This window comes from Trematomus bernacchii, unplaced genomic scaffold (assembly GCF_902827165.1).
Source record: "Trematomus bernacchii unplaced genomic scaffold, fTreBer1.1, whole genome shotgun sequence".
Lineage (NCBI taxonomy): Eukaryota > Metazoa > Chordata > Actinopteri > Perciformes > Nototheniidae > Trematomus > Trematomus bernacchii.
Window position 1 is genome coordinate 13421507 of NW_022987714.1, and position 16141 is coordinate 13437647.

The 16141-nt window shown below is 44.3% G+C and overlaps 1 protein-coding gene across 2 annotated transcripts in view; it reads right to left on the reverse strand.

The window, feature by feature from the left end:
- Nucleotides 1-16141, reverse strand: part of LOC117491560 (solute carrier family 45 member 3) — a 35212-nt gene that overhangs the window by 15127 nt on the left and 3944 nt on the right. The window contains exons 2-3 of one of the 2 annotated variants that reach the window (XM_034141612.1): nucleotides 9070-9440; nucleotides 302-664 (exon numbers count right to left, since the gene is read on the reverse strand). In XM_034141612.1, the coding sequence (XP_033997503.1) occupies nucleotides 302-449 (148 nt within the window). In that variant the 5' untranslated portion in view covers nucleotides 450-664; nucleotides 9070-9440. The remainder of the gene's footprint in view (nucleotides 1-301; nucleotides 665-9069; nucleotides 9441-16141) is intronic. The other variant, XM_034141611.1, reaches the window with a different exon arrangement.

Genomic DNA, 16141 nt, shown 5'->3' on the forward strand with positions numbered 1-16141 from the left:
TTTGCCTTTCATGTTACATGGATAATCTGTCAGACAGCGACAGAGGGAGAAATTATGAGTCTTTGAGACCTGCATTGATTACAATAGGTCAACTGTACAATTAGTTGATCAACAAAAAAATACTCAACTATTTTGATTGTCAGTTCATGGACATTTTCATGCTGCTATCAGCCTCTCCAAGGCCCTGATCACAACTGGCATTAACAAGCATCTCCATATGCATTGTTGATGTTTTTATCAAGCAATGTACTTCCTATAGCCTGCCAGCAACACACGCACACGCACACACACGCGTCCTTACCCAACACCATGGTCATGTAGCGCTCCTCCACGCCCGCCTCCAGCAGCAGGGGGGGCACGTATGTGATCCCAGCTGCCACGCAGATCTCCAGGCCACAGGTCAGGGAGTTCAGCAGGACGAGACGCCACTGAGACCTCCATCCAGGCATATTTACAGCGGCTGGCTCGCCTTTCCTCTCCTCTGGGATGGACACTAGTGGGGGCAGGGGAGGGGGGAGGCACCCGGGCAGGGGCGAGCGAGGGATCGTGGAGAGGCAGATGGTAACCCGCTGGGACGAGAGGGCTGTCGGGGAGGGACAGCAGCAAAGACACGTGGATGTCTCAGATGACCTGAAGGATTCATCCTCTTCTCAGCATTCTGTATCTGAAGAGCGGGGGAAGAGAGAAAAATACACTTTTAACTATTATTGAACAACAAGGTAAAGCGCCTAATGACACACACCATAAGCCTGTCATACAGAATGAGATTTGTGCCGTTTTAGATTGTGAGAAATTGTGAGTAAGGGCTAAGGTATGCAGGTCATTCCTCAGGTTTGCGCGGGGGGGTTGTCAGCGTGACATGCTGACAAAAGAATCCCATCATGTCACATTCCAACATATTTTCCGTACATATTTTAACAGAAGAACTATCAACAGCCCCAAGGATATGCAGGGCTTGACAATAAATCAGTAATATACCATTATTGTGACATAATAATTTGTAGTGAAGTTTGTAATCTGGCATAAAATGAGGTATTTTTCTATTTCTGTAACCTGCACTACAGTCAAATTATGTAATTTTCTGAACTTACAGAACAGCTCAACCGTGCTTTTTTGCCTTTAATCACTAAGTCATGATATCCACATTACTGATTATTATAAATCAAATAAAAGCTGGTAATATTTAAGAAAGAAAAAAAATAGTGAACTCTTCAGTATCGTCACAATATTGATAAAAGTATTTGATCAAAAACATTAGATTTCCTCCATATCACCCAGCCCTAATATGAGATGAATGTGTTCTCAGAGCTCCTCCCTAACAGCTTCAGGACAGCAGGGGAAACAACAGGCAGACAGACGAGATGAGTCAGCTGGAGCGACGTTGCAAACACACCGAATCGTTTGCCAAGAGAATCCTTTTTTCCACTGCTGCTTTTCCTGCCTTTATTTAAGTCTCAAATGAGAGGTTTCAAAGATAAACCTTTAGAAAAAGGGATGTCATTTTCCCATCTCTCCCTACTACATGGACCTTTCCCTTCTTCATAATAACACCAGTATTAGTGGGAGCCTTTCCTTGGCTGACCCTGTCGTTATCTGTATTATTAAGCTCTGATTGGAGAGTCCTCCATTCTAGAATATTTTAACAGATTGCTACCATTGTTCAGCTGAGTGTGAGAAAGTCTTTAGCCCCTGAAAAGATTCTAGAAAGATAATAAGAAAAATGGGAGAGGAATGATATTAAACGTTTTGTTATGCTATGTAATGTTTGGCCAGATACAAGAACAATGACAACAAAGTCACTATGTTGTCAAGGTGATGTGAAGTCAGAGGTTGAGCTGCATCCAATCACATGAGCTTACCCCTAACCCTAACCCTGTAACAAAAAACCCAAGGTGAATCACAACAGCTTTGTCCTCGTTATTTTCTGCACTCTATCCCACAATGACAGACAAGTCAACCACACATTGTAGGATCATTTTTTCCAGTGCCAATAGCTGACATTCTCGATTACATACCGTATTGTCAACATGCCATATGTTCATCCTATCTCTGTTCTCCCACCCCCAATTATAGGCTTCAATTCAACTCATATTCAGCTGAAGGAGAGAGGTGGGACTTTCATTCTAAAGACACAAAGATCTGGCTGCCTCCACTGTGTGCATTCAGTGAAAAGTCAGACCAAGATTTCCGACATCGGCATCCACCAGCGGAGGTGTGCGTTCTTTTAAGGCGGCAGCCACACGGAGACGAAACGGGTCGTATCCGCTACAGTTCTCTATCTTATAGACGGTTCGGCCACACGAGGCCGACAGGGAAACGATAACGATAACGGGTCCCAAGGTGGGTAGATCTGCGGACGCAACGCTCTGGGGGGCCAAACGGCTCCGTGTCTACGCCCTATACGATCATTTTCTGATAACGATGACGCAATAGCCCCGCCTCTCCACACCTCTGCTGCTCACTGCTGTAGCATGGTCAGTAGCTATTGTCAGTAGCTACTGCTACTGACAATAGCTACTGACCATCTACATCTACATGCTACAGATGTTAGTGCAAAATCTACAGCTCCTCTACCACAACCATCAGCAACAAGTGGACATGGAGAACTACATGAACTATGTTGCTAAATCCACCGCGGAGAATAAACAGAAGGGTAACCATGGCAACCATGCTCGGGGGGGGGGGGGGGGGGGGGGGGGGGGGGGGGGTCTTCTTCGCTGCTTTTGGTGTATTTTGTGGCGGAAGTATAGCGCCACTTACAGGCCCGGCATATGTACTACAGCGTCTCCAGCGGGTCGGGCTGTCTTGTGTGGACGGAATACTTTTTTGATATCGAATTCGGTTCGTTTTCGTCTCCGTGTGGCTCCAGCCTAAAGCAGGAAGAGTCAGAGCAGCCGCAAATACAGGAACAACAAGGTGCTATATTTGCATTTGGTGTGACTTTTCTCAGCCAATGCTTCCCATCTGTTCTCTCTGAGCAAAATATAAATGGATTTCATCTCCAGTGAGATGTCACAGAAATGTGCTCAGATCAATAAATGAAGAGACAGAACAGATGACGTACTGTTTCCTCAAGGAACTAGAGTTGCTTCTTACAGCATAGTACTATCCGTTATTTAGTTGGACGACTTAAATGTTGTAGTTTAACACCACTAGCACAAAATACTGTCATCAGCAACGTTAGAAAAAGTACTCTGATTATTTACTTATTATATTATTTATTAATAAAACATTTAAATAAACACAAATTATAAAATAATATTATAGGAGTAAAACCTTTTTCAAGTACTTGAGTAAAAGGACTTTAACATTACATCATCAGGCATACTCTTGAGTTGTGCACATTGTTATGATCAAATATGTGAACTGGTTTCCATCAGTGATGCTATCAGAGGTTCTGCAGCAGTCACATTCCCAGCTCGGTCATTATGAGTCCTTTGATACATGCTCTTTGAGGGTCCAAAGGACAAAGCGACAGTGTTGGAGCAGTGGCCTGGGTCACTGGGAGAGAGGACCATTTCACACCCGTCAGATCCCATTCCCACCCAGCCTGGGCACTCTGAAAGGCACCCATCGGGGGACCAGCCTTCGCCCCTGCGGCCTGTCTGGCCAACACAACCCCCTGCCAACATATTCTCAGTGTGCATGTGTACATTCCCCCTCCCTCCCTCTCACTCTCCTCTGCATTTCTTCCTCATCCTTCCCCGAGCCCTGGGGTCAGCTCAGTCTCTGACCTGCATTCTAAAAGCACCCTTTTGACATATCTGTCCACGACTGGTCATGCCTTTGTGGTTTAGAATCTCAGTGAGAATGCTTTCTATTGGAGCCCCAGCTGACTTACTGTCAGAAGTTCTCACTGAAAACAGAAGCCCCCCCCCCCCCCCGGTGGCACGAATACAGAAATCTGATTTGTCTACTCAAGCGGCTGAGGCTTGTCTGCACGCCTACCCAAATGCAAGTCAGATTCCAGGGTTTTTAAATTGAATGTTTGCTTGAGTCTTGACCTGTATGGAAGGAAGCGAGAGATGAAAGACGGTGGCAAGAGGAGAAAAGTGAGAGCAGCTCACAGACACATTCATAAGTCCATTTATCCACCTCAAAGTCAAACATACAAAAACAAATCCATTTGTTTGTTTTAAATATGGTGCTCTTAAGCCAATCCAATGTTTGTGGCATTGGCTAAAACAGAACAGAGCTCTCCAGCTTGCGTTTTAGGGAGGGAGGAGAGAAACAGGCACACACTGGCAACCCACACAGTCATTCCACCACTCACTTAATGACACCTCTGACTCGGCAATGTATTCCAGTCATGCCCTTCATCGTCTTCCCATAGCCTCTGAGGCTCAGACGCATGCACACTGTTAGACAAACGGCTCTTCTTGTCACCTTATGTGTTTAAACTCTACAATCTGAGCCTTGGGGGTGAGAAGGGGGAGTGATGTGGGTGGTGGGCAGCTTTTGTCAGCTCTCCCACTGCTCCATTACCATGCCCCATTCAGCCGCAGGCCCCCCAAAAATCGCTCCTAATGACTCTGAGCAGTATTCTTACAATACAAAACGGCCTTTGTACACATTGTGCCAGAGAGAGTAATTTGATATAGTGGGGTATCAAGTCCATTTCCAAGTCTTTTATTAACGCGGTGTTCAAATAGATGGTAGGCTTTATAGAGTGTGTAGTGTGTGTGTGTGTGTGTGTGTGTGGTTGGATGGGCAGGGGTGGGGGGTCTCACAGCAGACAGCAGGGTTTTTGGGAGAGAAGAGGGAAATGAATTGCTCTGAGATGACATCAGAACCACAAGCACGGTGGATGTGTGCAGAAACCTCAGGAGGAGCTCTGGTTGTGTTTGGCTCAGGCTGAATGGCTGCAGCACCATGGCCATTCTCCCTTTTGAGTTCCGGCACAATAATGAACCCGGCCCTCTGCATTTATACACACTGCTTCCCTGGCTTACTTCCTGCAAACCTTCCTTTGTGGCTCTCCTTCTCTGCTCCCTGAATAACACCAACAAGTTAAGATGGAGCAAATCCTAATGAACGCTGCCAACAATGCTGCCATAATATCACTAGCTCAGCAGTTGTGAGCGGTGCCAACTTGGCATTGTCGTGGAGGTCATGGGAATGATGTTGAGCTTACAGGTTCCTTCTAGACAAAGTCCTCAGCATGTCCTCCGATATAAACGCCTGATGCCAGAACTGACGAACAATAAAAGTCGCAATAAACAGACCGGTGCACAAACTCAGTTAATCCAGGTAAAAGATGTTTTACATATTCTAAGATCCATGTTTACACTTTCAGTCCCACTCTGCACCACAAAATCTTCATCTTGCAGCCTCCAGGTAAAGGTGACCGCTAGCTAGCATCGAACACAAAGACCACGTGCGTTATGGCGTACCAGTGTGTGTGTGTGTGTGTATTCAGCTCAGGCTATGACTGAAGTCAGCAGAAAATCAGGTCACCCTGTTTTTTCCCCTCCAGCTACTTTTATTCTCGTCTGTACCTTTACAAAGCAGTTTCATAGAGCCCTGACACACACACACTCATTTGTTACTTATGCAAATGTCCATACATTTGCATTTAATCTAGACTTCATGTCGACTTTGTATGCCAACTAAAATGTGGTTGGTGCTATCTGAGAACACGGTTACACTTCAATGACATATCAGCTATTTACAAAGCTTCCCTTTACTATAAATAGATAATGTGTGTGTTTGTGTAGGGGCGCAAACATGTGCATCTGACCACAGCAAATGTTGCACACTACCTGACCCATCAGCCTTTATCGTCGGTGCAAAGCTATGCTAAGGGAGCTCTTTAACCCTGGTTATGATGATTCGGGGAAAACATTGCGGTAATGGGCAGGGATAAAAACGTGCCTTACCTCGTCTGCTGCAGGCTACGTTTGGGATAATTCCATACCCTAAATGTTATGATTAAGTAAAGTTTGGCACAATATGAGATGAGTAAATCTTTGGGGGTTTATTTTAACAAAAGAGCAAATATTTTCTTAAAGTAATTCGAACTGTCAGTGTTTGCACATGGAAATGTAAGCATTACCGAGAAAACTTAAAGGGCTCATGTCATGCTTTTCCAGTTATTACCCGTCCCCTTGTGTGTTATGAAGGTTTTTCTGCATGTAAACGGTCTGCAGAGTCAAAAACCCTCAAAGTACACCCTGTAGCGAGTAAAACTCGCTACAGGGAATACCTCCCCAAAACGCCTCGTTGGAGATACGTCATTGTCCATTTGATTCTTCCATTTCGTTCCGGGTACGGCATGATGTAATGCCGTACCCGGAACGAAATGGACCAATCCGTGGAGCTGTTACGTTACGTCCGCGGAGGCGTTACGTTAAGCCCCCGCTGATTGGTCCAAATTGACCAATCCACGGACTTCCTCACACACACACACACAGTGCAGGCAGCTCTGTTGATTTCTCCTCCCTGGCTGCAGGCTGATAACAGACAGTTGGGATCGCGGCAAAATTCTCTCTGCAGACCCATTCTCACAGCGTTTATCAACCTTTTTCGTACTCAATATCAAGCCACACTTATTGTTTTTACTTCGGCTGTGAGTTTGTGTGTGCTCAGGATGAGTTTGGCTGTGTTTCGCTGTGTATCGCTATACAAGGAAACAACACCACCACGGAGCTCAGCGCGATTCACAACGTCCCGACCAATCAGAACACACTGTGCTCACAGGGAGGGTGGGGGCTGGAGCTATTGGAGCTCCAACGAGCCGTTAAAGGCAGAGAGTGAAATTCAGTGAATACACGTAGTTTACAGAGATGCTGTATGAGAAACCAATGTGAGTATGGAAAATTGCACAATATAAATCTATTCTAGTATACCTCAACAATGGAATTATGATCAGTGGAAATGGCCATGACATGGGACCTTTAACATTTTCTGTGCACTTTCGTTTACAGACCTTTCACCATTCTTCCCTGTCTTTTGGTCCCTCTGCAACTCTCTCCATGTTCTTCTTAACCAGCTGTCCCACATCTCTCCTTTACCCGTCATCCACATGAGGACACCATCAGACCTCTGGCCTGACTTTCCCAAAGACACCGTTTCCTTCCATCACTCACAAATGGATAATAATAACACAGAACTTCTTTAACCTACGTCAATAAAAATGTTTAGTGTTTGATTTGTGCTCTGCCTCTTCTCAATTGAAAGGCAGCCCTGACTGTGCTGACCCTACCACCCGCCAGCCTGTAATCTTAAGCCCACATCCGTCACTGTGACCCCTGAACCTGCCTTTCACCGCAAATCATGTGACCAACCTTACATTTCAAAGACAGCGCCAGCATGCGGACGGCTGTCTGCTGCTAGTATTCTCCTCCTGTACGTTGCTACCTAGAGAATGAAAAGTGAACCTGTTGCCAGTTCTTTTAAAGTTGTGCTTCGGCAAAGAAGATACGATATAAGGACATCAATCATGTGATGGAGAGGGGAAGACAACCTCGTCTTATTTCTGGCAGGCCTAATGACACCCTTTGCTGTGCCAAAATGTGAAGTGCTCTTTCCATCTCTGAACCTAATTTGGCCGATGACTCAGATCAAGTCCCTTAAGTTTAAAAGACGACAAGAAACGAATAGTTCATGTCTCCTGAGAGAGAAATGCGTTCAGTGTTTTCAAATTCATTTTAGGATGTCATTTATGGTTATAGGAGGGAAAACTATTATCAAAGCAATCATTAGATGTCCTTCATTCACAACATAGCAATTACCCAGAACTGTTTTAAAAAGTATCCAAACACAAAAGGACTTCAACCTTGATAAAGTGAGTATCTGCTTATCCCAAGGACAGCGGATCCACGCAGGAAAACGCACACAAACACCCACACAAAAAGCACTTATCAGGGGTACGTTGGAGGAATGCAGGCTAGGTTTGGCTGCCCTGCAGTGGGATTAGCGTGTGTTTGTGCGTGTATTTGTATCAGTGGGTGAACTGAAGGAACCCTCTGTTCACACCAGAGAATGAAAACGGCTACGGCTCAGGGTGCTGACCGTTATCATACCGTCCCATGCAAATAGCACAACAATGGAGTGCAGCAGAGTTCAGTGTTGTAGCCTCTTGTGAGTCAATGTGGCTGATAACGTGCCTCCCCACAGACTGTGGCTCTCCAGTAGCTGAGAACCTTTTGTGTCAAGGTGAAAGGACTAATAGGAGGGAATGCAAACGCTAATGAGTTCCAGTCAACCATGATAAAGACTGTTTACATTTAGTTAATAGAGCAGTCATAATTTTAATTAGGTTTAATCAACAAACAGTTAATTACTGTAAGATGGTATTTGTGATCAACAGTATGTTGTTACAGGCAAGCATGAAATCCTGTTTATAAAATTGCATTCGTGTGCTCTTTTATAGGTATTCAACTAACTCAATTGAACTTACCTATATTATTATATTGTTATTACATGTTACTTGTTAGACGCTTTTATCCAAAGCGACTTACATACTCAATACTGTGGACAATCACCACAGGAGCAATTTGGGGTGAAGTGTCTTGCCCAGGGACACAACGACATGCTGACTGCAGTGGGGTTTGAACCTGTGACCCCCTGATCCGAACACCAACGCACAACCCACTGCGCCACACGCCTCCCTCCACCTAAAGATTATGTTTGTATTTGAAGTCAATAATATATATTTACTTACTTTCATTTTAGCCAAATGTAAGGGAAATGTTCCTATAATAATGATAAGGTAAGCACTTTTTAGTTCAACGTGGCATAAATTCCACTTTCCATTAAAAGAGAAACAGCTGACCTTTAACTACCATTAGCAGTTACAAATCGGAGGTTCAGGTCATCTCATACGCTACAATGAGCTCATCACATTCAGAGGCAATTCATCATGCTTGAATGACAGCAGCTAGAAACCCCAAATGCATGACTAGAAATGTGCCATTACAAAGAAATATGTTTCCTTCAGTTGATTCTATGCTGTGCATTTACACCTCTTGTATTTAACACATTGAGGGAAGACGATAAAAGAGAGTGTGATATAAAACCAAAAACATGATGAGCCACAAAGGAGTTATTTCACAAAATGATACTCACCAGCCAAAGAAGCGAAGCTCAAAAGTGTAAATGACATCTACAGAATTGCATTGGAGCATCTCATCTATTTTAGCGGCTGCTCACACTCTTTATCCAATCAACACACTCCGCTCACTTGCAGAGCATATCTGCACTGACTCTGGACCACCTGCTTTAACTCCATGCTCCAGAGTCTGACTCGGTTTTTATCCTGCTTCTGTTCTCTCTTATTTAGCCCACCTCCTTTTGCATCCCTCCCATTATTCTCACTCCCTCTCACTTGTGCCTCAGCCTGTTGTAAGGTGGGAATTGGGAAACTCCCAAAGCACATGAAGAATCCTGTCCGTCTGCGTTTGTCTCAACAAATGACATGTTTCTGCCCCCGATTTGATCTGAAAGACAAAAATACTAAAACCTTAACCTGTAGTATATTGCAGACACACACACACTCATTTGGGTTTTAATAGGCGCACAAAAGGTGGTTAGAAAAACAAAGCATGAATTGATATAATCTCACAACCCCACCCCTACTCTCACTATCTTTAACCTACCCCTGAAAGTTCTTTAATATAGCCCCTGACCCAGTATCATGTTCAGCCGCCCTATCAGGGCCGGGCCAGCACTCCCCCCTCTCTCATTACCTCCCCCCCTGCAGCCTAGTCTTAGTTAAGCCCATACTCCTGCATGACTGCTTGTCCATGGACTGCTTTAACCCTTTTCCTGGTTCACCAGCTCAGCCAGCAATAAGCCTATTTGAGTAGACGCGGACATGCACACAGCGCATACTTACACCCAAGATTGTTTGCACGCATACACACACACTTGCACACACACACCATCACTCAACCCCCGGCTGGCTGCCATGTCAGTACCCCACGCCTGGAGGCCAGGACCAGCCCTCTGTAGAAAGGCTTTTAATTAGATAACAGTGAGAAGGAAAAAAAAAGTGGAGCGGAGGGAGCTCTAGAATGGGGAGGGTGGTTAATGGTGGGAGGGGAGGGGTGTCCAGTAATGCCATTAGACTACGGCAGGCTTTAAGGAATCCCTGTTTCTGGAGCCCAGAGGCAGATCAATATGAAGACAGAGTGGAGAGCGGCTGCTGGCAGCCTCCTCTCTGCAACAGGAGCGGTTTGCCTGGAATTAAGAGAATTCTGAAAATCCCTTTTTGGAGAAAAGCCTGGCCCGACTGGCTCAGCGTGGACTTTGCTGTCCTCACTCACCGAATATGTCCTACCCCTTTAAAAATCTTATGTCCGGATAAATCCGGAACATAAACAAGCGCACAGAAAACTAATAATGCCCTTCCTTGCAAAGATATATTATATCAACGGTGTGCAATTCCACACCCGAAGTACAAATACGCATATCTTTAAGCGCACACACTCCTAGTTGTCTATTAATTAACTAGTAATGGAAGACTGCAAAATAAAATAAAAGGTATTCACATGACGTGTGGAGTTTTTCAGACAAATGTACTTCCCCAACCAGCCGACAGCTCTTTCTACCAAAGGCTCTGTTGATACATACAATGATCCTGCCCCAGAACCTTTCAAATCTTCAAATTGTTGTTCTCAGATGTTTGTTAACATAGTGTACTTGACTATAGCTTTTGCTAGAGATGCTTTAGCAATCTGGGCAGGCGCAGAAGGCTTTAATTCCACGTTAGCCTTTCCACAAACCAGACTTTCTTCAGCACTGGCCAAACCCTACGTGCCCATAATAAGCTACAACACACTGCTCTCCGCTTTGATAAACCAAGGAAACCAAAACAGTGTGTCAGAAATAGAATTCAGGGGCCACTTCTCTTGGCATAGCAGCAGGATCCCAATAAAGCCTGAATGTCACCCACATTACACATAGCAAGAAGGATGAGACAGATCAATCACTCATTGTGTGCTCTCCCAGCAAATTAACCTTTAAGTAAATACGTGACGTTGATGCTTAAACACAGAGCTTCTACACATACATAGCTTTTAACATGTAGCGCCCTCAGGATTAGCACTACTCCAATGACCATAAGAGCACATGACAGTTAACATTCTCCAGGAGTTATCTATACTAGGACATAAGATAGATTGTCCAAGAGTCTTCTATAGTCCCTAAAGGCTCAAGAATCCTATCAGTGGTTTTTTTACACACCGCCACAGGACTGTCTCAACTAACCCGCTATTATTTATAATGAAAATGTAATTATGCAATGTTGAATCGATCCTTTAAGCTGCACCGAGAGGCAAACGTGGTGCATCCCAGGCCTGCACAGAACTGCTTAACACGTTTGTTCCTGCGCCTGAGAAGAGAAGAAGAACTCGTAGCAACAAAGATAACTTCGGTTTCTAGGGTTTTTCCTGCGTACCGGATTTCAGGACGGAAACATGTGGCACTTTTTAAAATCTGAATGAAAATTAGACACGTGTCGGCGAGATATGCAGGGTTTTCCCCAAAGAATGCAGTTTCTATTTTGATATGGCTGCGCATATATGTAGTTAGTTTAATTAATGTAGACATTTATAAAAAGAATAACCTTGGAAGCACCTATTTTCATAACAGAGAGGACATATGCTCTGTACATATTTTATCTCATTTCAAACCACAGTTAAATAATACATATAAGCATCACATAATTACGCCGAGATTTAATTTAAACCCTTTTAAATCTAATGTAGTTAGATGTGACATCTGACATAGCATTAAGTAAGCGTAAGCGCAGACAGATTCAGACTACTCAGACGTTGATAAGAGGAATGAGTGAAATTCTGAAATGGCTGCAAGGCCATAAAAACAGTGGTGAAGCAAAAAGAAAAGAACAAGATCAGGGTCTGAAACAGCTTTAAATGCTTGTTCAAACAAAAGACTCCAATAAAAAAAGAACCATCGTTGCATTTTAAGGGACCATTTTTTCCCTGCTGATGCTGAAGATATCCCTCACGGCCATATTGCATTTAAGGGTCTTTCACGCCCTGTTTAACGCAAGACTCATAAATATATTGGGCAGCCCTACCTGATCGTTTGTGCAAACATTTAAAAAATGCAGCAAATGTCAAAGAAAGCATGGAAAAGAGTAGCAGTATGGAGTCACAGGAAGTAGAGGGCTGAAAGACATTAAGGATGGAGGAAATGGTGCCAGGGAGGCACTTCCAGCTGTTTCTCAAGAAACTCAACACACCAAGGTCATGAACCCTCCAGCTGCATGGATACAGTTAATACTGCAGAGCAAAGAGGACTGACAGACTTAAGGACAGATGGACATCAACAGGTCCATCTCCTTTTTCCAGCTGTTGTCAGAGCAGTAGTGGCCCCAAGGCACAATGATTAACGCCTCATTCAAATGCTACACAAACCAGATGGTAGAGATAGAAGAGATAGAACACACACACACACACACACACACACACACACACACACACACACACACACACACACACACACACACACACACACACACACACACACACACACACACACACACACACACACACACACACACACACACACACACACACACACACACACACACACACACACACACACACACACACACACACACACACACACACACACACACACACACACACACACACACACACACACACACACACACACACACACACACACACACACACACACACACACACACACACACACACACACACACACACACACCACACACACACACACACACACACACACACACACACTAATGCAGCCTGTATGCTTTAAAAAAAAAACATGACAACAGCAGCATAAAAACACAATTACGTTTTACAACGTTACTATATTTGCATTCACAACCCATAAATGAAGACTAAAAGGCAGAAGGCTACCCGGGGCGTGCTGGGTAAATAAGAAATGTCAGTCATCAGCTCTACAAGACGGAAAGCTTGCTACCAAAAGAAACATGTAATCAAGACAAATCTTTCCTTCGTTTAACATCCTGTCCTCTAAACCTCGGACAGGACGCTCATTTCCAAACAACACAAACGAAACATTGTTTACCATCATTTTGGATGGAACAGTCCATTAGATGTGGCTTTGTGCATCTGTTTGTGTGTTGCGCATGAGCAGCAGCCTTTTCACACATATGTGAGCCCATCATGGCTGTTCTCCAAGCCTGCTGTGTAAAACATTTCTGACAAAACACTGAAGTGGCAGGACGAGGCATCAAAGCACACACAACACATATTGACTCAAATCATAAGCTTGATCCTTTCACAAGGCTCAGAGTATCTCACATATCAAAGGTCTCGCTCAAACACTAAATAGCATCCCTTTCAGCTTGCTACATGAAAGAGAACACTGTGGTGTCTTATAATATGCCGTTTTCCCATTCACAGAGACAAACTTCAAAGAGGGCTTATACAAGTTGGAAACCTTTTACTGTCTCCCTCGCTTGGTGATTCCTGGTAGCTTTAGTAAGACTATTATCAGCGAGGTTGCAGGGTCATTCATAATATGGCACACTCTCTAGCCTTCTTTAGATCAGCTTCTTCACACACTCTGTGGGGCTTCTCTGGCTTCAGTCAAAGACAGAGTGTGAATATGTATTACAAACATCTGGCCAAGTCCTTATCACCATGGGAAAATGTCTCGGGACAAGCCCGTGTTATCCCCGCCCCAGGGCCCGTCTCATCTGGACTTGGACTGTGGCTCAGCAGCCATGTCAAACTCTCAAGTAGCCTTTCTCATTACTGGTGAATTACGGAAGAGCAATAGGCTCGTTTGCCGTGTGTTCCCCTTTCTTGCGTGAGAGCTGGACCTGAGGCTGTTTTGCCTCCAATGCCACGCAGTTCCTTCCACACTTGAACCACGTGGGCAGAACTAAGTAAGGTCGGTCAATTGAATTAGGAAAGCAGAGTGAAACAACGCAAATAGAGTCAGACTGTTGAGTCTGTTGTTCTCCTTCTCTAAAAGAAGTGAGCACTGCCCTTGTGGCTACAATTTTCCAAAAGTTTAGTTAATAAAAGAGGATCCATGCTATATTAAACATTTACAAAAACCAGACGCAAGGCACTGATATAAGATGTGTTCTTACTCTGAACTTGTTTGACCTGTAGAGTTACACTCACATTATGGGTTTACTTAAAAAGAGTATATGCACAGATTGAACATTGCATTCCTATAACATTGCTGGACTCTCATTGCACAGCGCCTACGTTAACCACAATGCAAGGCAAACGCCAACAGTTTGGTCTGAGATTTAAGTTTGTTATGATGGTAGCTGCTACATGTGCAACCATCCCTGGGATTTATGACTCAAATGTATGAACACAAGAGGAAAAAGGAGCAAAGAAGAGACGTGGTTCTTGGTGAATCCTGAGATCAGTCAGAGGCCATTTGGAGCGAAAAAATAACTGATAGGAAAAACACTCTAATGGCCGATTTCACATGAATAAAGCCAGACAGAACATTTTGAAAACCCCTTCAGAGTGCTGATCCAATGCCTTGGATACCCAATTTTACATGACAGTGCTAAGTGTATGCCTCAGTATGGTTATAATGGAGTTTACAACAAAAAAGGCACCCATCATCTATTCTTGTGTTGCACAGAGAGAAGAAGGATACATTTAAGTAGAGACTAGGGCTGTACCCGAATATCCGTTCGTTGGAGTACTATTCGGGTTTCAATTTCGTTATTCGGATATTCGTTTTTTTTTTTTTTTCCGGCTTTTATGGCAGCCGCTTTGCACTGCGGCTGCCAAATTGAATTTATTGAAAACTCCAATACGTAAGAGCTTGTGCCTCTACGGGGGATGCTAACACTTAACCATAAACGTTATCGTTTACTTTGTCCGTCTTTATATGTAGATATTACTTTTTTTCCGTTAATCTCCGTCACGTTGTTTCCATAGCAACAACAACTTCCTGTCAACAGCGCTAATTTAAATTTAAATAATTGGTTTAAACGGCATAATAATAAGGACGATCGTCCGTTCTGTGATTCTCCAGAACACACATGTTATGATATTAGGGTCATGCAGAGTGAGATGAGATCGCTGTCCCTTTAAGAGAGAGAGAGAGGGGTGTGGCGTGTGCATGTGTGTGTGGATGGCAGAGTGACAGTGAGGGATCGTGTGTGTGTATGTTTCTGGAAGTGAAACGAGGCAGCAGAAAAACAGAGGTCTGTGATGTATTTTGTGAAACAGAAGAACAGCTAAATAAATGCAACGGCCTCCCCAGAAGAGCTCGCCTCTCTCCCGTCATTTAAGCTAAAGTGGGTTATTGAACCTGAAGCTTGTTGCTTCTGCCCTCCTCGACTACGGTCTGGGAGCCGACAGGAAAGTTCAACACACAGATGGCCAGTCCGCCCCTGTGTAGCATGTTATTTCAATGAGAGATGAGCAGATCGCCACTGGGCTTTCAACTAAAGACACAGCCACGCAAAAACTGCGGCATTTGTACAGCTCCTTATGGGTACTGCAATTTGTGAAGTGCTTTCCTCCGTGGTGAAACGATCAGCCCTGCACCACGGAGGAAAGCGGCAGAAAGTCACCTGGAGTTAAAGAGAGCGGGGCTGCGCTGCGTGCATGGCTTCCTTCTGCAGGTAACGGGGAGACGCGCTCTGGCGGCGGTCTCGTTCAGGATCCGAAAATACAATTTAAATATTTTGCACACTTACTCCACTTATTCCTAGTGTGCCACTGGCTACGGTGCCGCGTGCCAATGTTGGCACGCGTGCCAGGGGTTGCCGACCCCTGCTGTAGAATAACAAAATGAATGCCGTGAATAAACCGAAATACACGTGTTGAAGCGGTTCGAATATTCGCTGCTGATTACTACCAAATATCCGGAGCCCGAAAAATGGTATTCGGGACAGCCCTAGTAGAGACCACTTCATTTTCCAGCATTACCAAATGACTGCCCCTTATATGTTTCCCTCATTTACTTAATGATTCTGCTTCTAGAAAACTGTTGTGCACTTGGCACATTTCACCCATTGTGTTGCAGTACATTCAAGTTTAAATGACAAAAATACAAAGCAACAAATTAGGACTAGAGAGAAAAGCAGTTGGCCAAGCAAGCCACTAGAGAACTGAACCGGTGCCAGCGCACCCACACACGCTGGCATGGGGCGATTTCATGCAAAACTGAAGATGAG